Here is a 27,072-nt window from a genome sequence, read left to right as displayed (position 1 = left end):
ATCAATTCCTACTGGCACAGAAGTGTGAGGTGGACAAAGTGCAGCAAAATTTTTTAGAAGAAGAAAATAGCAGAATTTGTATACATTTTAAACTGAGAAATAATTTCACTCTTATTTGTTATCAAAAGTAAACTTTGTTTCTTCATTTCCCATATAAATATATAGACATTTCAAGTGCAAGGGGGCTGGTAAAGACAGACGCTCTCACAACCTTTCATGCAAACAGCGGTCCATTACAGAAGGAAACAATTTTTCGAAAGAATACATTACATCTGAATTCTGAATTCTGGCTATGCTGTGACAATCGAGTTCAGAGCTTTCCAAACTGTGTGTTGGCTGCAGTGCGTAGGTGTGTAGTGTTGTGTTATCGTCCCAACTCTATTTCGCTAGTAAAACCTGAATTACTTTGATGCGAAATGACGCATGTTTAAAAAGTGTGCCACCAACATGAAAGGTTTGGAAAGCTATGATCTAGTTATTTCGATCACCATTTTGGGCAACAAGGCAAACGCTTCTTGTTGATGGCTTGCTTGAGTTACACGAGATATGTGAAGAAATACAAACTTGGTGAAGATTATAAGCACACAGTTCATCTGGAAAAATTGTTCCAGGTTTGTGAATGCCTGTGCCCATGCAAGGTGGTACTATACTGAAAGCAGCAAACGTAGGCTGGGGAACCCCAGTTCTCCATTGCAAATAGGGTGGCCATGGGCTGTGTTTTACATAGTACAGCCTGCTCTTTGAAAGGCTGTCAGAAGACAGTCCTCTGTTTGAAGGGTTGAATATAACCATCAGAAGGGTGAACCTTGAAGAGCCCCTCAATAGTTCTCACCCGGACAGCCGACTGAACAGTCACCTGATCTGTTATCCCCCCACTATGGTGAAACATATTGCATACCTTTCTTTCAAGTCTCATTTAATTCTACTTTAAAATGGCTTTTCCAGGCAAGCCCATCCAAAGCAGCTTTCTCTTCAACCCAACTTCTAATTTAAATTATAGTGATTATCTCAAAATCCGAATCGATTCCTAACACAATTTAGGCAAATCTGAACCTTATTTTATCCTCTCTTTTGATGGTTCATTTTTCTTTTGGGATGGATGAGTTTGCAGCCTCCCTAAGCATAGAACAATGGGGGTATATTTCAAGAGGGTGTTTAATTATGGCTCTGCCTGCTATGTGAGCTCAGCAATTGGCAGAGCAAGTGCTTTCCGTGCAAATTTTCTCTGGTCCAATCCCTGGCATCTCTAGTTAACCAGTGACAGGCAAGACCTCTGCTGGACACTGTGGAAAGTCACTGTCAGACGGTGAGTGGCAATATTGAGCTGTTTGGACAATGTGCTCTAAGTCAGCTCCCTCTGTTGTTTCCAGAGGGACCATAGCTCATGCTTCTAATGCAATAGTTCCCAGATTCACTCCCAGGCATCTCTAGGTAGAGCTGGAAAAGAGCCTTGACAATAAGTAAAGAGAAGACTGAGCTAATGGACCACTTGGTATATGGAAGCTTCCTATCCTCCTGTGTTCCTAAGTTGCTCTGACCTGCTTTTCTCCCAACAAGGGTTTCAATTAGGAAAAGCAGCTGGTAGAAGGAGAAAAGCATTGGTTGGGTAGGAGAAGCAGGAGCTATCCTCTCCAGCCTATTGCTTCTCCACTTCATTGCCTATCCTCATCTCACCACCTTGGAATGAAGAAGCAACATTTAGAACTCCCAGATCCATGTTTTCTTTTTGCTGCCCTCAATGTAGTTCTGCCACAGAGCTCTCTTCCCATTCAGCTCCATGGAGGTGTCTGATTCACATGAACATTCTAACGAGCATACAGATGAGCTCCCTCCATTCAAAGGGATGTCTAGCATTCAAGATGAAATTAAGCATTAGCGGCAATTTTTTTTTAGCGAGCCCCTTTCACTTCAATGGTGCTTTACAGAGCAGAATATCTCAAAGCTCCATTAGATGAATGAGTGCTGCATAGGGACCAGTGCTTATAATCTGAACATATCAACATTAAATACATTTACAAGAGACACTTCCCAGTTCATGCTAGTAAATTTTAATGTGATGTTGCCTTGGCTCGTACTGTCAAGTTCTTGCAGTGATCCAACACATAGTGCTGTTTGAACAGCTTAATTAACACAACAAACTGTTACACTGAACACTCCCCCCCATAAATGCCCATAATTTGGCCACTCGGCACACATTCATTTTTGCTGCATACATAGAAAGAAATGTCAAGTAATCTATTACTATATACTTTTTTCTTTTTTTTAAGAAAAAAAGTTGTTTTAATTTAGCACAAGAACAGTTACTGCAAATAGAGAAAGCACAGCAGCAAATAGACTTTGAAAGTCATGATTTAAAAGCAATATTATAGATTCTACATATAGGAAATACTGTTGGTCTTAAGAACGTAAGAAGAGTTCTGCTGACTCAGGCCAAAGGCTTATCTAGTCCAGCATTGCATTTCCAGTGGACAGCAAGATGCCTCTGAGAAGCCCACAACCAGGACCTGAGGGCATGCAAAGTATTAAAATCTCTATGCTATCATTCAAAAGTGTAGTATTTTTCAAAAGCAAAACGGAATGGAGTATTTTGTGCTATGTTGAAATCATTATTCCATATTACAGCATTTGCGTTCTGTCTTTTTTAAAAAAACAAAACTAAATAAAAATCAGGTGCAGTTTGGCTATTGATCAGTGAAGAGGCTTTTGAATTTCCCTGCCCTTATCTCAGAATCTGATAAGCTGAATTCTTCTACAACAACTTTTCTCAGCCAAGTGGAAAAATATATAGATAATGGAGGGGGGAATCCAGCTTTCTGTCCCCCCCCCCATTCCCAAACAGACCTTATTAAGCATACAGGAGGCAGGGAGTATGAGGCACAAATCTCCTCCTCTATCTCCTGCTCCCTGGTTACATGATGTGTGCAAGACCCTCCCAATCAGTTCAGCCCATGTACCCCAGTCAGGTCAGCTAATCCAAAACACCAGATTGGACCTCCCAATAGGTCGGGGGGACAAATGCACAGCTGTACGATTCACATAAGAATGTATATATGCAAAAGCCTCATTTCACACTAAGAATGATTGTCTTGTCTCAGCAGGAGGAGAAACATGTGGGCACTGCCTAAACATTTACATAAAAACTCAGTCTAGGTGTTCCTGCTATATACCCCCTAGCCTAGTCTTCAGCAGTGCCAATCACATTTCTGAACTCTAATCAAACTCTCTCTCTCTCTCTGTAGAAGACACACATTTTCTCTCCCGCCCCCTTCTCACTGTCAGACTCCCTCCCCATTTTGAAAGCCCCAGATCACTGTAGGACAGTGGACCCAATCTGACCCAGGCCTTGCCTCACCCATTCTGGCTGAATCCTGGGTCAACCTTCACAGATCCCTGCTTTCCATATTGGTAATAATGCCTTGATATTCAGCAAAGTATATCTGAACTCTACTTCTTCAGTGCAAATACAAACGTATGTTCTTGAAAATATCTATATGTACTTTTCAAAATGCAACTGCTCCCTAAAATAATCTGATGAAAAACTTATTTGCAATTATTCACCTGTCCGCTTGCCATATAGCTGAAAAGGGGTTCACATGTGGGTCACCCAACAAAACGTAAAGAAAGAGAAACCAGAAATTCTATTGGATTTGTTTGCTCCTCTCTATAGTCAGCATGTTCATGATTTCAAAAATGAGAAATTAATGTTAATTTAGCCATAGTTTTCAGCTTGGGAAGAATTTATGTGTCCTGCAAAGATTCTATGCACATGCTATGACCAGATGAGCAGTTTTGACTGACTTCAGTAGATAGCTCAGTTGATAAACAGATGCATAGTTCTGTGCAGGACTGAGCCCAAAGACTGTTGCTGGTTTTTTAAATAAAAAAAAATACCCATACTTGCATTACTGAAAAACATCACTGGTAAATGAATAGCAGTTGACTGGCAGCTGACATTTTAGTCCCAAAACTGGGTGAAAAGAATTTAAGCCTTTATGGCTAAAGACAGGCAACTAGTCTTCTTAATTGGATCATATTTATTTTGGGAGAGGAGTTACTCCCAATGGGGTAATACTTATTTTGTCCCATTTTTACCTCTGCTCAAACAGCTTGTGCAGGCTTTTGAAACAATACAAAATTATTCAAGACTTGTTGGCAATGCATGATGGAATGAGCACACCAAGAGGAACATCCCTTCTAAAAAATGATGTTTCCAGCTTGAGTTAGTACCAACAAAGCAGCGTCACTGTTTTAGAGAAGCATGCAAGTCACAGCTGTCACAAAGGAATGCAAACCACCATTAGTAGCACAGGTTGCAATCCTATGCACATTAATTAAGGTGTCTAGAAATGCTGACTCAGTCAGCTTAGGCATATAGACCAACTGCATGGTTTGGTGCAGGAATCAGCCTTGGCACTGTCCAGTCTCCCTCTCAGTGTGTATAACCTGTAATGAATACTGGGACCTATACACATAGATCCTCTTTGCTAGGTCTGTCTATATTACAGGTCAGGGTACATGAGCCCAGTGTTTGATTCCACACTGCAGAAAACCTGGGATACAATCTTGCCTTCAGTCCCATTAATTCAACGAGTTTATGTCATGCGCAGGGTTGTATCCATACATCCTAATCCAAAGCTCGTGCAGCTCTCATTAGCACTCCAAGCTCAGTGCTATCAGACCTGAATGTGCCGTGGAAACATCTGTGTATCTCCAGTTCACTCATCTAAGCATGAGCATTGGAGTCCTCACACACAAGCCTGAGCTAATGAATCAGACATGTAGGCTGCATTCTTGTCAAGTGCCTAAGACCCCTATTTGGCTCATGCCCATGGAACTTTGTGCAGCTGATTCCTATTCACCTACCTACACGCTGATCCATTTGCATGGCTGAGAAGCAGATGTAAACCATCCACCACATATAAAAATAACATGAGGTGCAGGCATTCCGTATCCAGGATGGCCCATTTGATAGAACCAATTCTAACACTACATTTTATTTATTTCATTTCATTTTAATTTGGTAGAGAGAGATTGCAATTCGGGCCATTCTACAAGTGTGAGGATGGGATAGGTGTCCAGCTGCCCACCCCCTCAACATGCAAACTGACTGTTGGGTGGGCATACATCTGAACTGGGGCTCACTGAGTTCAATGAGACTAACACCCAATTAAGTGTGCATAGGATTGCATCATTACATGGACAACACTGAGGAGAAGGGCACAACTAAATATTTTTCCTTTGGTGTTGGATAAAAATAACAGCAACAATAGGTTGTATCCCATGAAGTTGCCCCATTTATGCAAGGACTTCCACCTGAATGGAACTCCTTCTTCCTCCCACCAAGATCTGTTCTGGGTGTAGCCCCAGTCCTCCAGAGCAGATGGGGGGGGGCATGGGAATCACACAGGGATAGGGATTATTGTTGTGCAGGCAGAAATCCTATTGCTAAAGTGATGACTTTGACAGATGCAACCTAATAATAATGGTAATAATTTATATAAAACAATGGCCCTTGAAATCTATTCCAAGTTACAATAAAAGCTATGCCATAGCAGTAGAAACCGACGAAACAATAAAAAGTATATGTTCCTTACAGAACACTAATGCTACATTTGTTCATGAACTTGATAGGGTTTTTGTTTTTGGATAGTAGGCGTAAAACAGTGCAAAGTATATTGAAATTCAATCTTACAGTATTTCATCACCAAAAACATAGCAGAAATAGCAGAAAGGCCCTCTTGTTACTGAGAGTATGTGAAGAGAAAAATCAGAATAGCTCTGAAAAAAGCTATGTAGATAGTATGTAGATGCTTGTGAAAACAAACAGCATTTGGAAAGTATTTGTGATGATGGCAAGTAAAAAGGACATATTCAAAGAGTACATCACAAGAATTCTGCAAGCATCAATCTACACATACAGATTTCTGTGACCATAAAGTTGATAGTTTGAGGTACGTCTCCATAAGGTGACGCACAAGTAGCTTACAATTGTTCAGTACCATAAACATTAACTTGTGACAAGTACCCATTTTTTAAAAATGGAACAGGATATTGAAGAAAACCCTAGATAATATCTGGGTTACTGCTACTGGTTGGAAAGTCTATGTGTGGTAGTTTTGAAGCAACTGTTATCCACCTGTTCTTCCCCCTCCATGTGATAGAAACAGGAGAGATGGCGGCAAAAGGAGATGATACCAAACCACCTTGTTTCCCTCCATCTTTATTTTAGCCTGTCCTTTACATGACCTGCGAATGCTGCCTAAAACAATCGAAGTTGTGTTACTTCCTGTCCTAAAATTAAAAGTGGGGAAGAGGGATAGAAAGAGGGAGAGAGGGAAGCAGCAACAGCAGAGCAGGAGGGCAGGTTTACTTGCGGCCTACTTTATGAAACAGTTGGGGTAGACAAGGAAGGAGGCTTACTTGAACCTTGACCATTTGCTACCACTGCAGCAGGGATAGGGAACTCCCATCAGCCCTAGCCATCATGGTCTAGGGCCCTATACACCAGGGATCTATGGGAGTCCAACAAGTGCACCACAAATTCCTCACTCCTGCTCTACAGAATTGCCCGCCACCACCATTAGTTATCAGTCATATCCACCAGTAGAGTATAACTTTAAACACCCAAATGTCCTTTACAAAACCCCCAGTTTAGTTTATTAAAGTGATAACAGACATATCCAAGGTGCAACTGTGCGTACTATGGGTAGGATCTGGAGTCCTCTTGATCTCAGTCCTATTGATTAGTCATGACTAATGCTCCACATTTGATTTCATGTGGTTGGGACCGAAGTGTGACTAACTTAAGCCCCATTCAGGCATTGTCAATTTTTGTGTTCAAAGAACATTGGGGGTGGGGGTGGGTGCTTGGGAAGCAAGGCTGCGCATGTTGGTCCTGCCCCCAATGTCACCATCACTCCTAACCTCTGTGCATTAAGCATGAAGGTCTAAAGGAGATGAAAACATGCTTAAAATCATCCCGGCAGTTTCAGGTTCTGCATAATCCAGGGTCACAACTGCAGAGAAATATCTAAACATGTATTGCTGAATGTATTTGGAATATCCCTTGCAAATGCACAAAGGCTTAGAGCAGATATTGGGACCAGGGACTCCCCCACCATGTACCCTTCAAACACGGGCACTTCTAACGCCTAAATAGGGCTTCAGCCTGGATCCAAACCACTGTGTATACAGTTGACTTGCAACTTATGCAGGGGTTATGTTCTGGGGATAGCTCGCAAAGCCAAAATCATGGATAGTCAAAACACACTCTCCCAGCACCTCCAAATGCTCTCCCAATGTGCATGCAAATGGTGGGTGGGATTGTGATAGTTCCTCGCCCCCGGTTAATTCCCCCCCCCCCCAGCCAAGTTAAATGTGCATAAGTTGCAAGTTGACCGTGCCATGATTGGTTTTGAAAATAATGGAATATTTAAATGAAGCCCATACATAGATTTTATATTGGACATTTGGCAAATAAATGTGATAAGCAAAAGGGCCAAATCAATTTAGGCAACTGATTTGCAGAAAGAAGAATCAACCTGAAGTCCTCACAGCAATCGATCACCTTTATATCAAGCTCTGCACTTGTCTACTTCTTTCTGTCTCATGGCAAGACCAGCTCTGAAAGAGGGATGCTTCATGCCTGACATTTTCCCTACATGGAGATAAATCTCTATCACACCTGAAGCGAGGCACAAGAGTTTAGGGTTTCACAAACAGCAGGCTCTGGTGAGTTTCTGCTGCACAAATGTTTTAATTTTGGAGTTTCTTTCAATGGTTCTCCTGAATACCCTGACCTTTCCAAACATCTATTGCAATGAGTGGTGTGCTTGTGTGGAATGCTGTCAGCAGTCAACACAAGAATGTTTTAAGCCATCATAAACTAACACGGGAGAACAGAGCTCCACAAGCTTCAACTTCTTAATTTCAAATTTAGGAGACAACAAAGATTGGCTTGCTGACTTCCTGCTACATTGAAGCAAAACAGATTTTAGCCCTCCAACTTACAACACTGAATCTGCATCCCAGAACAAGATGCATCCTGGTACCATTTTGAAAGACTTTTTGCCTTCCTGAATGGATGCCCACTTTCTTTTCTTTTCTTTCTCTCCCCGCCCCCTCCCAAATGTGCTACTCTTTGAAGGCTTTACATTTCTGGTTGCCTGAACATCAGTGTGCCCCAACTTCTAATGATCTGAATTCACACTGTAGCTTCATAAATGCTTATGCTAAGCTCTTGTTGCATCCAAACATCTGATTATGAATCCTCCAGGTCAATCACATCAATGAAGCTAAGCTGAAATACAATAAAGTGTCAAAGAGTTGCCCCTTTGATATAGCAGAGCAAAGCTATATCAAAGCCCTAGAGGCTAAAGTGCCAAATTAAAGGCCAAACTTGGTGTGATAGTTAATGCATCTTTGTATGTGTGTGTGTTAAAGCAAGCAGGGACTGTTGGACTGATAATTATTGGGAATTTCCTAATGCAAATAGCAGATCCAGAGAAATAAACTTTGACAGGACCACAGTAGGGAAGAGAGTTAGAACTCCTCTTCCCCAGTTGCTACAATCCCAATACTTATCAGATCCATCCTCTGGGGCTGCATTTTTTAAAAAGCCCCCTCCCCCCCGAGCCTACACACTTTAAATGCAAAGGTGCATTTAATAACACAGCACACATTGGGCCCAAACACAAGTTACTTTACACATTTCAGTTTCACATTTACACATAAGACATCTTGACGCACACCAGCATTTCTTAAACTTTGGGGAAAGGGTGTGAGAAATCACAGGAGCAGATGGAGGTTGCCAGATGGCCATCCGTGGCTAAGCAGCTCCTGTTTTCCTTGGCTGAATGGCTAACTGGGGGGCAGACCAACCTTTCCAGCTGGGTTGCATAAGGGAGAGAAGGCGAAAAGCTCTTGTCTACACTAAATCTTCCCTTGCAGCTCTGCACCTCAGTTGCACGGCTGGCATTCTTCTGGCTCTCAGGCCCAGATTCAACCCGGCAAACAGGGACAACCCAATGGAGAACAGGGGCTGCAGCCAATGTTCTCTGTGTATTAGGGCAAGGGCTCATGCACTAGCAGGTGGGCGAGTTTTCACATTGCACAACAGAGGAATCTGTTGAGCTCAAGGAAACTCATTGCACAACAGATTGCACAATCTATTTTACAGAGAAGTTACCAGCAACCTGTTTATGTAGTTTTTTGGTGCAACTGCATTTCTTTCCTGCCAAACATTTCACCAGTGGAACAAATATACCGCAAAGTGACTTTAGCACTATATTGGATACAACCCCCATTCAGTGTTGGTATGCACCCCAGCTTCCTGAGCACAATTGGAAGGAGACTGCAGGGGGCGGGGGCGGATTGGTGATTCTTGGAAGTGCTGATGCTCATGTGAACTTCCTTGAGGAGGCTCTTGGAATCCCACTCTGTATTGGAACCACAGAATGTACAGTACATTCAGAAAGGGGGAGGATTTTAAGAAATACTAGTGTACATGTAAAAATACTGTATGACTGTTTGGCACACTCATTAGGGAGCTGTGATAGACTGCAGTTCCCAATATAAGATTCACCCAGTGGCAAACCTGTTTTTGCCTCTATGTAATATATAAAATTGTCACCACTTAGAGGCGAGTTCACAAGAAAGGAAAGTACAACAGAAAGCTTTATGTTGACACAATTTGTGCTATCATGAGCATTATGTTGCTTTCAAGACCTTAAACCCACCTATACTTGTGTCCTTCTGAATGCCTTGTTCAAACAAAGAAAGAAATGATGTATTTTCATGACATCTTTAACAAGTATTCAAGTGAAAGGTAAGTTAAGAATGAGAATTAATGGTATTATTATGCAGTAGAAATACAATGGATCAAAACGCAAAAATCCGATTGCAGGTCATCAGCTGGACCCAAACCTTTTGTAGCGTATAGAGATGGTGAGCTTGTTGTGAAGCTGGTCATCAAGAACCCATTCTTCAAGCTAGGGTGTAAGTGGTGGTTTTGGTGATGAGCAAGATCCTTGACTGTCAAAACTGGTTGCTCGGCCTGGCAACTAGAAGAAATAAAATATTTTAAGAAGAGTCCTGTTGCATCCACAGGTCCTTCAAGTCCAGCATCCTGTTTCTTACAATGGCCAACCAGTTTCCTCACAGAAGTCCACAAGAGCCCTCCCCACACTTTTCTCCCCAGCTACTAGCATTCAAAGGACTACTAGTTCCACCTTGCCATTGTGATCAACAGCCATTGACAGACCCATCTTATCCCATGGAGATAGCCAATTCCCCTCTAAAGCCATCTAAGATAGAGGCCACCACCACATCTTGTGGCACCAAATTTAATCAAGATTGAATTATTGCCAGTTGTTCAACATGAGAGAGCACTGGAGAGTCTTCTAGAAGCTTATGTTGGTCCAAAAGGAAGATATATTTACTGGATCTGAATATTTAATGGTGCATTATCCTGGGGTCAGAGAATATAGGTGATGCAGCTGACATCTAAAACTGGTGATCTGGAGGATGCCCTGGGCATCTTTACAAAAGCACCATCTTCTATATTCATGAGCCCCAGGTGTGCATAGCAATTTTGCAGTTATGTGTGGTTAGTTTAACTCATCGTCTATATAGATTAGCAAAGTGGCTATTTTTTTGTGTGTGGCAAATTGCGTGTTAAAAATGTCTCGACCAATGAGGAAGACACACTGGGTTGCAATGTGTCTGACCTCAAACATTATCAATTTATTGCTTGTCACATCAGTTTGATATTCAGGCATTATCCTGGATAGATGTGGTTGTATATTATTGTATCTTGGCCATTTAATGTACAGTCTCTTTACACGTTTACATTGTCTTTTGGGATTAAAGTTGGATTTCACTCTTGCACATATTTTAGAAGCATCCAGTAATATTTTTTGTCCTCATTTTAGTCCATGCTACAGTGGGGTTAATGCCATATGCCTCTCCTAACAGAGCAAATGGCATTTAATTTGGGGGAAATGGTTTTTGCATTGATAAAGTGTTTTCAAAAACTTTCCTGTAATTCTGATCCTATTCAGCATTATTATTTTTTAGAAAAGAAAGGAAAAGAAACAGCAGAGAATTCAATCCCAGATTTTCTGGTTTTGTTTTTGTTTGAAATACACCAGTATGAATGTTGTTAACAGGTGGCATAGAATGTAAAAGAAAGCCATTGAAAAATTGAACTTGCATTCTCTTCTACAGGCTTTTTCAAATAATTTAATGAAATGCCTAATACAAAACAGGGCTTCTCAGCTTTGTTTGGTGGAAAAGATTTTTAGCATCTTCTTTCGTACGTTGTTCTGCACTTAACCTCTTTTTTTTGTCTCCCTTCACATTTCTATTTGACAAAAATGCTGCCTCATGAAATAGAAAGACCTATTTGTGAAGAAAAAAGCAGAGACATCACCTTGCCAACAAAGGTCCATATAGTTAAAGCTATGGTTTTCCCAGTAGTGATGTGTGGAAGTGAGAGCTGGACCATAAAGAAGGCTTATTGCCAAAGAATTGATGCTTTTGAATTATGGTGCTGGAGGAGACTCTTGAGAGTCCCATGGACTGCAAGAATATCAAACCTCTCCATTCTTAAGGAAATCAGCCCTGAGTGCTCACTGGAAGGACAGATCCTGAAGCTGAGGCTCCAATACTTTGGCCACCTCATGAGAAGATTCCCTGGAAAAGACCCTGATGTTGGGAATAATGGAGGGCACAAGGAGAAGGGGACGACAGAGGACGACATGGTTGGACAGTGTTCTCGAAGCTACCAGCATGAGTTTGACCAAACTGCGGGAGGCAGTGGAAGTGCCTGGTGTGCTCTGGTCCACGGGGTAACAAAGAGTCGGACACGACTAAATGACTAAACAACAACAAATTTGTGAAGAAGGTATTACATAAAATAGTGATAATGAGGAATAGGCTGCTGAAGAGATGCTGTAGTCCTCTTACCTCTACCAAGGGATGCCAGTGGGTTATTGGCTTGCGGGGGTACGCCAGCATTTCATTCCAGTGGTCTCTTCCAAGGCCTTCAGCGTCAAGTCCAGCCCTACATACTCCAATCACCTCATTGTGTCCCACTCTAGGATTAAAGGTGGAGAGCAGAACGTCTAAAGATTATCCACAATGCCACACGTCCACAAATAATGCCAATGATAGGTAGAGGAGCCACATTCTGCGACAGATCAAGCTGGATATTTACACCCCAAAGCACTAGGAACATTATATATATATATAAGTACAAGGTAAGTACACACTTACCTTGCAGTATACCCCATTGAATTCTATGGGGCACCCTTCTGAGTATATGTGTATATCCCACTCTATGTTGATGGTGGTGAAAAGCAGACACAGTACTAAATTTTAATTAACCAACCAAACAATCAATCAATCAATCATTCCAACTGCGCTGTAATGATGCAATCACTGCCACCTGTTCTGTTTCGGCAAGGTGTCAGCATGAACATATCTCTGTCCATCTATTATGTTTTGCAGGTATCTTGACAACAGTGGATTTTCTGTGCTATACTGCCCGGCACACTTTCAAATGTGCCCCTTTAACATTTATTATTTTTGGTGAAAAGCACCATTAGCCCCGAGAGCTAGATCTATTGTACATTTAGTAAGGAAAGGTAAAATAGTTAATAATTAATATTAATCTTTAATATTCAGGATTCTGAAGCAAGCCTGCACAGCAGCAGTTTGGTGGGAAGCAGGGCTGGCTTCCTCTTCAGCCAGTGTGGAATAATAATAATAATAATAATAATAATAATAATAATAATAATAATAATAATAATAAATTATCTATACCCCGTCCATCTGGCCGGGCCTCCTCAGCCACTCTGGGCGGTTCCCAACAGAATATTAAAAATGCGATAAAACATCAAACATTAAAAACTTCCCTAAAGAGGGCTGCCTTCAGATGTCTTCTAAAAGCTAGATAGTTGTTCATTTCTCAGTTTTTAACCTATTGTGAAAGTGTCTACCTACTTGCCATTACAGTGGTACCTCGGGTTAAGTACTTAATTCGTTCCAGAGGTCTGTTCTTAACCTGAAACTGTTCTTAACCTGAGGTACCACTTTAGCTAATGGGGCCTCTTGCTGCCGCCACGCCGCTGGAGCCCGATTTCTGTTCTTATCCTGAAGCAAAGTTCTTATCCTGAAGCACTATTTCTCGGTTAGCAGAGTGTGTAACCTGAAGCGTATGTAACCTGAAGCGTATGTAACCCGAGGTACCACTGTATTTCTTTACTTATCATATGTATAAGGCTGCCATTCACTCTCTGTGGGGCTACCCTTGAGGTTGGTCCAAAGACTGGCATACCCTCCAACATTTCTCCAATGAAAATAGGGACGTCCTATTCCATAATGATAATTTTACTATTTATACCCCACACATCTTACTGGGTTGCCCCAGCCACTCTGGGCAGCTTCTTACATATATAGAAACATAACAGAACATTAAGCATTTTTTTTTTTAAAAAATCCCTATACAGGATTGCCTTCAGATGGCTTGGGGTTGGATAACTCCATACCCTCCAACATTTCTCCAATGAAAATAGAGACATCCTAAGGAAAAGTGGGACATTCCGGGATCAAATCAGAAACCAAGACAGCTTCTCTAAATCAGGGACGTCCCTGGAAAATAGGGACACTTGGAGGGTCTGGATTGGTGCAGAATATGGTGACTAGGTTGCTTGTGGGGGTAAACTACTGCCAGCATATAACGCCTTGCTTGTTGGGCTTGTCTAGGCTACCAATCTGCTATTGGGCAAAATACAAGGTTTTGGTACATGCAAAGCTGTCTACAGCTCACGAGCAGTTTACTTGACAGACTGCCTTATACCTTGTATACCCATCAAGTCCCTGCTTTAGGTCAGTATAAAGATAACACCTGTCATTATTATTCTTACAACAACAACAACAACAACAACAGATTACTATAGCACCTGTTCTTCTTGAATCCCCCTCCCCGCAAAAAAATCAAAAAAGAGAAAAATGTAGCATACCGGTCATAGTCCATAACTGCGATGGAGAGGCTGACTTGGTCCACATTCTCTGGAGGGATGTCAAAAACGATGGCCTCACTGTATACTGGATTGAGAGTGTTTTTCTTTGTAGTTGTTTTTCTCTTTTTCAGGCGCCGACCATCGCACATCAGGGACACTTTGACGTATGGATCTGAGATAACAGGAACCGAGGTCAACACAACTGGGTAGGAGGACACCAACAGTTCTCACGTAGAAGGCAAGGAAGGTTTGGTTCCACCACAAATGCAGAGGAAACTGCCTTGTATGAAGTCAAGACATGGGTCTATCTAGTTCTGTCAACACCAACTGGCAGTGGTTCTCCAGGGTTTCAAGCAGGGATCCTTCCCAGTCTGAGCAGGAGACACCATGAATTAAGTCTGGTACCTTCTGCACGCAAAGCCTGTCTCCTATCGCCAATGTACAGTAGCTGATATGCTCAACAATGGCTGCTAGCCATGTTCTCCTTTCAATGGCTGCTAGCCATGATAGCTATGATCTCCCTTCCTTGTCCGATACATTATGCCTCTGGATACCAGTTGCTGGGAATCACAGGTGGGCAGAGTGCTTTTGTGCTCATGTCCGGTTTGCAGGCTTCCCACAAGTATCTGGTTGGCCACTGTGAGAATAGGATCATTGGCTGAACCAGCAGGCTTGCCTTATGTCCTTGTATCCAGAAATGGCACCTATTTATTCAGGGTGATGAAAAGCCCAACATGCCAAACCAGGTTCAATGTCATTTGGGGAGCAGATTGCCACTCTTTTTGGCTGGGATTCAGTCACATCCCTGCAAGTTCCAGTGTCTTAATTAAAAGTGGATTTGGTGCTTTTGTGAGACCACCTCCTTGAAAATTCGGACTTTTTTTTTTGCAATAAAGAGTGATGGGAAAAGGCACCGGAATGGTTATGATAATGACTGTGTGGTGCAACTTCATATAAGCTCCCCCCAAACAAACTGAATTCTTGAAAGACCTACACTGGCTCCCAGTATGTTTCTGAGCACAATTCAAAGTGTTGGTGCTGACCTTGAAAGCCCTAAGCGGCCTCGGTCCAGTATACCTGAAGGAGCGTCTCCACCCCCATCGTTCAGCCCGGACACTGAGGTCCAGCTCCGAGGGCCTTCTGGCAGTTCCCTCACTGCAAGAAGTGAGGTTACAGAGAACCAAGCAGAGGGCCTTCTCGGAAGTGGCACCCGGCCTGTGGAACACCCTCCCACCAGATGTCAAAGAGAAAAACAACTACCAGACTTTTAGAAGACATCTGAAGGCAGCCCTGTTTAGGGAAGCTTTTAATGTTTAACAGACTATTGTATTTTACTATTTTGTTGGAAGCCACCCAGAGTGGCTGGGGAAACCCAGCCAGATGGGCAGGGTATAAATAATAAATTATTATTATAGTATTATTATTATTCTTGTTACTGTCATAGACTGCCTAGATGCAGAGGAGCAGTGGGAGGCACTAGCAGCGCAACCCCCAGGAGAAGAAGGCTTAGATGGAGCAGCAGGCAGCTACCATGGCAACAGCAGCAGGGGGGCCAGGGCTGCTGGGCAACAGCAGATTGCCTGAGGGCAGCCCCAAGCTCTGCCAGTCTGAGTTCCTGCCAGTGTGGCCCCACCCCTGTGCCTCAACCACTGCCATTTGTGCGCCAACCAGCCTGGCTGAGAGGGAGGAAGGGGGAAGGCGCTGCCACTGCCACCCTCTGAGAAGGGAGGAAGAAGAAGGTGAGAAAGTGCCTCCCGAGCTCTGTTCACCCTTTGTGGGCTCTGTAGGCTCCCCACCTCTGCCCAGTCCACCAGGGGGATGCAACACTTGCCCCACCCTGGGTGACGGCAACCCACGCTATGCCACTGCAGAGTAAGGTGTGGTATGAGGACTCAGAATCCCAGACAAAACTTGTACTTATCTTTCACCAAGACAAGCGGAAGAAAACACGGAACAAATGGAAGTGTGGATAGCAAACTAATTCAGCAAACTAAACAGAACATACTTCTAAGTATGTATGTATAGAATTGCATCTTAAAGCAGCTGCAAAATGCACAGAAGCCGTCACAAGTTAAGAACATTGCTAATGGCGTTTGTAGTGCACTAAGTGACACTTATCAGGAATATGTCAAGGTCTTGGAATGAGGAAATAAAGCACATGATGATATTCCTTTGTTTGTTATCCGGAAGCTAAAATGACACAGAGTCTCAGACATTGTTTAAACCCATAGAATCATAGAATCATAGAGTTGGAAGAGACCACAAGGGCCATCGAGTCCAACCCCCTGCCAAGCAGGAAACACCATCAGAGCACTCCTGACATATGGTTGTCAAGCCTCTGCTTAAAGACCTCCAAAGAAGGAGACTCCACCACACTTCTTGGCAGCAAATTCCACTGTCGAACAGCTCTTACTGTCAGGAAGTTCTTCCTAATGTTTAGGTGGAAACTTCTTTCTTGTAGTTTGGATCCATTGCTCCGTGTCCACTTCTCTGGAGCAGCAGAAAACCCAAAGCAAACAGAGGGAAGGTTTCATCTGGGCAGACGAAGGGTGTCCCAAATACTTTTCCAGCTCAGAGTAATCTTCCTCAATCAATCAATCAATCAATCAATCAATCAAGCAAGCAAGCAAGCAAGTATGGGAAGATACAGAATTCCTCTCTCTCCCTTGAATCTTTTCCCCTGCTCAAGAAAAAGCAGCTTGGGGGAGGCAATTTTGAGCTGTGGGTGTTGGGAACTGACAGGAAAGGAGAGGGCTAAGCAGTTGCTTCCACTCAGACTGTCTATTGTGTTGCTTTTTGTTTTCAAAAGTGATGGAAAGAAACATAAGAGATCCACGTATTGTTTAATTCTCCTCGTCTGTGAACTCACGATCAAATGCCCTGAAATCCTGATGTTAAGAGCCCTTCCCCAGAGAGTCATCACTACCCACAGGTGAAGCTAAGCGAAAAGGAACATTGCACTTACCTGATGAGCCAGTGATGTCCATAGCTTTAAGATTTCTGCATTTGATGACTGTGAGGGTCATCCTCCCTGCTGTTGGCAAATAACAAAGGGAAAACATGATCTCCCCCAAATCTATGCTTTCCTGAAAAAAACAAGCACAAACAAAAACATAGGTTATAACAGGGATAGGCAACCTTTTCCAGCTTGAGGGACACATTCCTTCATGGGCAACCTTCTGGATGGGGGGACCTCCACGCCAGTGGTGGGTGGAGCAAGGGGCAACAGATGTGGTGAACATCAAGGCTGAGGCTACTCAGCATGCCCTGATTCTTGATCTTGTGTTGAACAGCTAGGAGTTCATGGACTCCACTGATGGCAAGAAGCCTGAATGCCTCCAAAATCTTGGAATCGCCATTGAAAGGAGGAAACTGCTCATGATGAAACAAGAAACTTGTGTAGGCACAGGAGAACAGGGGAAGGTCAACTATTTTGGGTGATTTGTAGTAGATTAGCCAGGGGAATGCCAGGGCTTTCTGCTTCCTCCAGTTGTTTAACAATAGTAACTGCAAAAAGAACCTGTGGGTGGGGGTGCTAAAGTAGACTGCTGAAAGAAAGGTTTTCATGGGGGCAACCAGAAATGAATATTTGGGTGAAATGACTCTGAGCTCAGTTTTGGCAAATAATATAAAATTTCTGTGCTGGCCACATGAACAGATGCACCCTGCTCCTTAATTCTAAGAGTACGTCTCATCTCATCCCCTACACCACTACTTTGCACCTGGTTTGGGCTGGATGTTGATGATTTAGTAAAACCCCAAGGTATAGCCCACACGTTTGAAGGCTGCAAACCTTAGATCAGTGCTGGGGGCCTGCTTTGCCTGTAGAAAGGCTAGGTTTGGTTCCTGGCATCTCCAATTAAGTGGATCATATAGAAGTGGTGCAAAATAATAAAAGGTCTCCACCCGAGACCCTGGAGACCAGGTGTCATCCAGAGTAGGCTGAGCTAGCTGGATAACCACTCTGACCTTTGTTACTAAAGCTACAGAGAAAACTTTGCTTGCTGCACACAGCAACTCTTTTCCAGCTGAAAGGTTGGAGCTCTCAATCCGTGCTTCTTCTTTTTCCGCGAAGCGGCAAGGTTATTATTTAAAATTCTAAAAAGCAGTTCATTACCAGCAAATCGGGATACAGCCACAGTAAGCCACACACTATAATTGGCCTTGTGTGTCTCGGAGAGCTGAAGGCACTTGTACTAATGTCAGAAGGCAAGAACAGCAATAATGTTCAGCTGCATGCGTATTAGCAGGTCTCTAACGATAGTGTTCTATTTTAGAGGACAAAAGTCTTGCTCAAAATGAAGCACTGGATGATCCTTGAGGCTCTGTATAGGGTATGATGCTCTCACTCTTTTTTGCATGCTGGTGGGCCATTATGATATTTTTTAAGAACCATCAGATGTAATTTGAAAGCCTTGCAGTCTGAAGTATTTAATGTGATGCAGTATTTACTTAAGTCGCAGGCGTATCAAAGGATATGGATAAAGTTGCAGTGTGGCATGGATTAAAGTTACAAGCCTAGCCTCTAAATGAGTAAGCTCCACTGAATTAAATGAGACTTACTTCTGAGTAGACCCTTAAATTCACAGCATTAGGTTGGGCTGACACCTATTTGTATGTTCTAGAACAGGCATATCAATGCGGCACCCCTATATATTTGAGGAGTGCTATCTATAACAAAACTCTCCCCTTCTTTTTGTGTACCGTTTTCTCCATATTCAGTTCATTGAAACACTGATGTAGTATCTCAGAGATGCTTAGAGCAGTGGCTGGGAACCTGTGGCTCTCCAGACGTTGCTGGACTTTATTTTAAGAATAACTGAGGAGCAGCTCTTGGTGGCTACTGGTTGGCACTTGTCATTCGCCTCCTTGAATGCCCCAGGAACAACGTTGTTTCAGGGCATATGTGTGTGGTGGTGTCATTTTAAAAAGTGGTGGTGGTGAGGGACACCATTTCCTCCCCCCAAATGACACACTGCCTTCAGCATTTGAGGGTGAAAGGGAGACGGAGTTGGCCATCAGTTAGTGATTGCCAAGAGGGATGTCAGCTAACTCCCTTGAGAACTTGGGACCAAAAAAATTTGAGCATCCTGATTTTGATCAGCAGGATGTTGGAGGGTATGTCATTGTATTATTAATGGAATTCAGGGCAGCAAACATACAAGGGCTAAAAGAATTAAAACATATTTTAAACAATTCCAGACTGGGACAGATCTTTGTTTAAAAGGCTTGTTGAAATTTCATACATTGAAATGAATGGACATGACTAACTTGGGTCTATTAATTTCAGTGAGTCTGCTGTGAGTCAAACCAAGTTGTAAATAACCCTGTTTTTGGTATATAATTGTCTAAGGTTCATTCTATGGCTTTTCCTGAAATTACGTTGTTACCCGTGGCCCATTTATTTCATCCTTGAAGATCAGGGTGACATTAATGTATTGCTTTCTTTTTAGATATCTAAGAGTAAATTGATTGATTAAAAATCATGATTTCAGGGGCAGACATTTCTAATGTGATCAGAAAGAGATTATCTCCATTTTGCACACATCCTGCTCCCAATGTGTGAAGAGCATCATACTCCTTCACTGCCTCAAGGACATTTTCTTTCATGACAGACTCCATGCCTGTCCATTCTCATTGACATTCTGATGGACATTGTCCATTCTCCTTCACAACATGCAGCTGAGAAGCCAAAGGATGACGGGACTTTTTTAATGGTGATGACTGGTTCAAAGGTAATGAAACAAAAATTAGGAATAGATGAACCGTTTTTTATAGTGGGAAAGAGCTAAACAATGGATCCCATAAAGATCTGTACTGGGATCTATAAAAGGTGCAGACAAATGATCAAGGAGATGGACAATTATTCCATGAGGAAAGCTTACAGTAGTTGGAGTTTTTTTTACAACTTAGCTGGGGAAAAGGTGAATAAAGGGAACCATTTTAGGGTTGTATGAAATTATGTATATTGTGGAGAAATTTGGTAGGCCTAACTTCTCCCTCTGTCATAATACTAGAACCGGGGGGGGGGTCATCCAGTGAGTCGGAAAGTTGGGAGATTCAGGACAGACAAAACAAAGTACTTTTTCACACAATACTTCTTCATGGTGTGGAAAAAGTGGATAGGTATAACTAATCCCTCTCTTGTAAAATAGACAGTGTTTAGTTAAAGCAGTGGAATTTGTAGTGATGGTCACCAACTTGGGCAGCTTTAAAGGGGGATTAGACAAAATCATGAGGGTAGGGCTATCAATGACTGCCTGTTATGATAACTGTGTACTACTACCTTGAGGATCAGAAAAAATATGCCTTTTAATATCAGCTGCCGAGAGGACAGGAGCCTGTGAGCTTCTCAAAGGTATCTGGTTGGCCGTTGTGAAAACTGAATGCTATCTGAACTAGCAGGACACTTACCGGTATGTTCTTATCTGAGATAGGACAGGACTGAACACTCTCCTTCCAACTGTAAAGTGCAGGATATTTACCATCTTTCTATCTGGCAGTTATTGATGTGGGGAAAGTATGCATCTGAATCTTAGTATATTGGTGAAATGATCTTTGTCCTACAAAGTACAATGCTGTCGAATAATAATTCATGATCTTTTTATATCGCGTATCACATTTTGAGATATGCTACTTACTGCAGTGGCACAATGGATGTCTTTCCATACTGTGGCCTCTCTAGAGAGATCGGAGACCTCAAAAAAGTTATCCAGAATGACTTCTCCAATCATATCATGTCTAGAAAATCTGTCAAAGTCATATACACTGAAATGTAGTTTCCTGTTGCAAAGTTGATCATAGGCTACAGGAAACTGAAAGGTTTCATTGAAGATAGGGTTTAACGTCTTTCTGTGAACCCGTGTCTGAAACTTTTTTTTCCTGTCTGGAAGAAGGTAGATTTTCACATAGGGATCTGATGTACCAGTGAAGTCTTTAGCTGGTAGTTCCAAGGCTTTGACAATGGTAACCAAAAGCATCTCATTTTCATAATCATACTTAAGGGTAAAGTTGAGTTTCCCACAAGTTTTCACATCCTCTTTCTGGCCTTCTGAATCCACAGACTTCTGTTTATAAAGTTCCGGTTTTATCCTTCCAATGCTGGTAGTTGTCTCCCCTCTTTGTAAAACAGGATCTGTCCCCATGTTAAAATCAATGCTGGACACCTGCATTTGCCTTGGCAGATGCCTCCTGAAGGAATTGTGCCTGCATGCGCAAAGACAAAGAAATTAACACTGATAATCTCAAAGGGAAAGAGAATAACCAAAAATGAGAGGAGTAAATCAACCACTCACATTTAACAAGTTTCCATTATTGTTATAACTCTCTAGAGAGAACAATTACTAACAACACTAGGTAATCCAGGAAGATAATTCAATGATTCAGTTCAAGAAGAATGTTGACAATTTGGAAGACAACAACAAACAACAGCAGCAGCAAATATAGAGGAGAGCTACAAAAATTACAAAGGGTTTAGAAAGCAAATCCTATTTGCGCGTTGAGGTCCCCCAGGCCACCCCAATAACTCACACTTCACACATCAATTTTTGTTTAAGGTTTTTGGCATGAATTTGGCCACAACTTTATTTAAATACACACACGTGAGTGGTTGCTTAGGCATTGGTTACGACTATCTGTCCTTGCCCCAGGGACAGAACTGACCTCCGGATTCCAGCGGAAGCCAGTATGGGAGAATCATATGGGGAGAAATGAAGCTGAGCATCAGGCCCCCATCTCTCACCCACATGCCCCCTGGGGGCTTGCACGGCCCAAGTCCGATGCCAGGGACTAGGACGAAAGGGATGGCAAGCCCCTGGATTCCTTTAACGGAATTCCCTTTCCGCACCACCATTGGAGGGGTAGGCACTTACCCTGCCACCAACCAATTTTAACCAATGCCTAACTGCCAACCTTACAAGTTGTGACGATTTGCTATGCAGTAGGCAAAAACCAAATGGCAACAGCCAATCAGCCAAATGGACAAAATTCCTACCAGGCCCCTGCCTCAAGGCAGATGACCCCATGACAGGCATAGCAAGGTCAGAGGACAACGACCCCCCCCCCTTTTCAGGGAGGGTGGGCGGGTGATCCGGTGCACGCAGCCCAAGAGAAGGCCTCAGGCTGCGAACCCTGCATTTAAGACCTCTGACCCCTCCCACACTTTAGCAACATAACATTCTCCCCAGCAACACTCCTTGCCCAATCACAGCATGTGGCCAATTTGCCCAACAACAGTGGGGTGACCTTTTTGGCCCCCACCGCAACACGTGCTCTCTATTATGGAGAACACGCTTTGGTAGACTGAAGGGAATGGCCATGCTTAACCTAGAAAAAAGAATCTTGATGGAAAATGGGTACCCTATTTCTGGTCAGTGTGTATTAGAGCAGCAAAAGGCAAAAACAAGAGTGTCAAGTTGCACAACAGAAGCTGAGACCCTACACCATGGCAGAGACCACTGAGAGCAGGGATCAGCACACTTTTTCAGCAGGGGGCCGGTCCACAGTCTCTCAGACCTTGTGTGAGGCTGGACTATATTTTGAAAGAAGAAGAAGAATGAATTCCTATGCCCCACGAATAACCCAGAGATGCATTTTTTTTTAAAAAGGACACATTCTACTCATGTAAAAACACCAGGCAGGCCCCACAAATAACCCAGAGATGCATTTTAAATAAAAGGACACATTCTACTCATGTAAAAACATGCTGATTCCCAGACCGTCCGCGGGCCGGATTTAGAAGGCGATTGGGCCGGATCCAGCCCCCGGGTCTTAGTTTGCCTACCCACATGTGAGAGAATGTGTTGGACATAGTCTGTTCCCACCTCACAGGCAATTGTTGGCTGCTACAAATGATAACCATTACAAGTGAATTAACCAAACAAGATCTCCAGGGACAAGGGTGCAAACCTGATTTTTTATTGTGTGTGTGTGGGGGGGGGGGAATAAGTCCTGCCCCTGCATAATCAATCACATGACAGGGCACACATACACCATTTGAATGGCAATGCCTATCGACTTTGGGGGGGCAGCCCCCTCAAGTATTTTATTGGTGTGTGTGTGTGTGTGTGTGTGTGTGTGTGTGTGTGTAGAGACCTTGACTTCTAGGAGCTGGTTCCTATGTCCAGGGATGATGAGAGTTGCAGGTCAGTGACATTTAAGAATTCTGGGTCCAATTCATTAATAAGGTGGCTATCCGTATTAATTTGAAGCATTTCCAGAAACTTGATTGTGCCACAAACCCCACAAAGCTCCGCTGGTTGCTTGATGGTTAACAACCTAAAAAAGAGAGGAAGCCTTTCTTTTTCAATATGCAGAAAAGGATGAGAATGGAGGGCAGGTTACAAAGGTAAATATTCCACTGATGTTTAGCCGGATCTGAATTCAATAAGGCAGGGGGAACAATGTTCAAATGTTCTGTTGAGTACTTTGCCCTGGAGATTACATTGCTTAATTAAAACATTGTTTTTTTTTAAAAAAAACCACTTTTCTTTTTTTTGCATGAACAAAACCCTGTACTTTTTTATTTTTCCAAGGACATACAGATTTTCCCTAAACGTTCTTAACACCTCATTCTCCCCAGCCCTACTGAATTTAGTCAAGATTCTTTCACCCCTATCAAAGCTGAATTTGCCAGTCTGCTAATTGCTTTCGTACACAAAATGTAATGTCATTAGGTAGTTTGTCTGCATGTCCCCTGTTATCCATGCATGGGGAAGGTAGCTGTACCTGTTTAGCACTCTTCAGGGTCTCCATTTTTAGAGTGCACTGAAATAAAGAAGAGACCCAGCTGTGACACTCACTCTTTCATACCGGGAGTACAAAATGTCCATGAGGAAACTATTGTGTTGTACTTCATGAAAAAGCACTCTTTCCATTTACACCCAGAGTGTCTGCTAAATGGAAAACCCTCAAGTACTGTAGCCATCTTTTGTTGAACAGGAATGTCAGACTGAACTAAGTAGAAGCCGCACAGATGTAAGCCTGTTTACTCCCACTGTCTCTTCATCACATTTCATCTGAGCACTCTGACTGCATTCAGATGCAACAATCAGCTGTGGTTTATCAATATGTAAATGCACTCTGGGCTTATGCACCCATTTCATGTATTTTTTACATTCGTATCCTACCCCAAGGATATTAAGGCAGTGAATATCCCATTTCTTCTCCCCGACAACAACCCTGTGAAGTAGCTTAGGTTGAGAAGGAGCGCATTTAGCATCCTGGAATCAAATATGTAATAATATTAGTTTAGTTATGTCTGTTTGTATAGTCATGCTTGTGGAGGTAGCTAGGAGGGCTTTATCCATCTTTGGCTAGCTGTGGCGTTACTTAGAATAGCTGGACCTGACCTTTGCCATTCATGCCCTAGTTACATCCATACTGAACTACTGCAATACCACTTGCTGGAAGCTGCAGGAGGGCAGAATGTTCTTGTGTTCAGGTCCTGCTTGAAGATTTCCCACAGGTATCTGGGTGGCCATTGTGAGAACAGGATGCTGGAATAAATAGGCCATTGGCCTGATCCAGCCAGCTCTTCTCATGCTGTTTTGTTCTGTGTGGCTGCAGAAGCTGCAGTTTGTCCAAAATGTCGCTCACGAACTGGGCCGTAGAATGTTGAACCTATGCCAGCTATGTTTGCTGTCTGTAACCAAGTAACTAATTTGAAGGCTCAAACTGAAGGGCTCCTTTGAAAGTCCATGACAGACGAGATCCCCAGGACCATTGTTTGCCATATGACCATGACCACGCCCTGAGAGCGGAATGAGAGGGCCTGCCCTTTGTCCCATCTCTGCTGAAAATATGATGGGCAAGTACAAGGGGTTTTTGGGTGCTGGCACTCAAATGATGGAATGCAGTCCCTGGGGAGATAGAATCACAGAAGGTGGAAGAGACCACAAGGGTAATTTCTTCCAAGCCCCTGCAATGCAGGAATCTTTTTGCCCAATGTGGGGCTCGTACCCAGGATCTTGAGAGATGCAACAGGCTCATTCTCTTCCCGTTTTCAGCCAAGTGGAAAACTTAATGCTCTGCTGTTTTAAGTTATCTTTGTTTTAGCCTGTCCACTTTTAGCTTTTACTGATTAGGATTCTTTACAAATGAGACCAGCACTAACATGCTGCACTGTGTTGTGTTTGTGTTCACTGTTTCAGTCTCTCTGTTCTGGTCTGTTATACTCAATCCCATTCCCTCTCCCACCTGATTTTCCATTCCTCCCCCTTTACAGTCAGCTGAGCAGACCCTCTCCTCATTGGCTCTAATTTTTGGACTTCTGCAAACTTACTGTTTCCCAAAGCCTGTGGATACTTACCTTTTGTGCATGGACGGTGCTATTTTCACGACATAGGGAACACTGGTGCCAACTCTACGGGGCCCTGGGTGCCTGGGCCCCCACACCATGGGGCCTTGGAATCAATGTCTGAGGCTGTGTCAGGCCTCCCATGTGACTTCCAGTATTCATGACGTCATGTGTGAGACCTCTGACATGAGCTCTGAGGCCCCATGAAGCCTCAGAAGCACTGCTGCTGCTCTCTGACATAATGTGACATCGTGATGTCATGACGTCACATTACAGTGGTACCTCAGGTTACAGACGCTTCAGGTTACAGACTCCGCTAACCCAGAAATAGTACCTTGGGTTAAGAACTTTGCTTCAGGATGAGAGCAGAAATCGCGTGGCAGCAGTGGGAGGCCCCAATAGCTAAAGTGGTACCTCAGGTTTCAGGTTAAGAACGAATTAAGTTCTTAACCCGAGGTACCACTGTACTTTGTAGGCGCCATTGGGCACCCATAATCTGGGGACCAAGTCGGCGCCCTTGAGAAGCGACAGCATTCATGTCTGGACATTGGAATAATGAATATTTTGCAATAATAATAATAGCAGAAGAAGGAGGAGGAGGAGGAGGAGGAGGAGGCAGTCTCTCAGTCTGAGCCATTGGAATGGGACAGACTATAGATTAAAATAGCAAAGGTCTTACGATTGTCTTTCTTTGATGATGATATGGGACGTGATTGAACTGCCATTTTCAAATATCTGAAGAGTTGTCAGATGGAGCAAGTTTGTTTTGAGCTGTTTCGGAGGGCAGGACCTGAACCAATGGATTCAAATTACAAGAAAGGCGAAAGAACTTTCCAACGGTCAGAGCTGTTTGACAGTGGAATGGACTCCCTCAGAACGGACTCCTTCACTGGAGGTTTCTGAACAGACGGCCATCTGTCAGGGAGTCTTTAGCTGTGGGTGGCTGCATTGCAGGAAGTTGGATTAGATGGCCTTTGGGGTACATTTTCCAACCCTTCAATTCTATGATTTTATATTGCCACAGCCATTTTCAGCTGCCCTGTTTCTGAAAGAGTAACCGTACATCTGCTCACCCCCTGCTTTTTCCTTTCAAAGGACTGTGAGATGTCTTTTCCAAGTTGCCAAATGCTCTGTTAAAATTCAAAACGCCCATTTCAAAATACAGAATGATGTAATCACTAAATTGCAATCTCCCTCTGCCATACCCTCCCATCTTTTGAAGTGCTGCAATGTTATATATGCCACTAACAGTTATTCCCAGGCGCGTGCAATGTAAAGTGGCACTTTCGCTTTAGTAAGCCAATGTCCCGATGCCACGGCAGTTTGCACGGGTTCCGAGTCACAACATTTCAGTGATAGGGCTAATTGATGCGTTAATTATTTAAATGCATCGCCGTTCCCATGGCAACATGGGAATGCTTTTCCGAGTCTGCAGGAACAATGGGCCTTCGTGTGACTGCTGCGCCGAAGTATCAGAAGAGCGGCCAATTAGGTAGCTGGGATGCCGCAACGTTAATGGCTCACACCTGCTGCCCTGTTTTCCCAGGCTGGTGTACTGCACTCTGATTTGTTGTATTGCTCGGGGCACTGTTTCATCTCTCCAGCTCCCCGGGTGAATTAAAAAATGCAACCTTTGCCAGCACTTAGATCCTGGACTACAAAAGCCTTCAGACACCTGGCAACCTGGTTAAGGTTGGAAGCTCATAGAATGGCAGCGAAGTCTCAATTCAGACAGTGGATTTTTTAAAATGG

At 43.2% G+C, this 27,072-nt stretch overlaps 1 protein-coding gene across 2 annotated transcripts in view; it reads right to left on the bottom strand.

Annotated features, from left to right (window-relative positions):
- Positions 1 to 7,363: 7,363 nt before the first annotated feature.
- Positions 7,364 to 27,072, bottom strand: part of SYT10 (synaptotagmin 10) — a 40,946-nt gene continuing 21,237 nt past the window's right edge. For both annotated transcript variants that reach the window (XM_082240551.1, XM_082240552.1), the window contains exons 3-7: positions 20,666 to 21,230; positions 16,990 to 17,110; positions 14,025 to 14,196; positions 11,968 to 12,097; positions 7,364 to 10,061 (exon numbers count right to left, since the gene is read on the bottom strand). In XM_082240551.1, coding sequence (XP_082096677.1) covers positions 9,990 to 10,061; positions 11,968 to 12,097; positions 14,025 to 14,196; positions 16,990 to 17,110; positions 20,666 to 21,230 — 1,060 coding nt within the window. In that variant the 3' untranslated portion in view covers positions 7,364 to 9,989. The remainder of the gene's footprint in view (positions 10,062 to 11,967; positions 12,098 to 14,024; positions 14,197 to 16,989; positions 17,111 to 20,665; positions 21,231 to 27,072) is intronic.

Source organism: Podarcis vaucheri (genome assembly GCF_965113315.1).
Source record: "Podarcis vaucheri genome assembly, chromosome: 10".
Lineage (NCBI taxonomy): Eukaryota > Metazoa > Chordata > Lepidosauria > Squamata > Lacertidae > Podarcis > Podarcis vaucheri.
The sequence above is the reverse complement of the archived record's forward strand: the minus strand, read 5'-3'. Positions and strand labels throughout refer to the sequence as shown.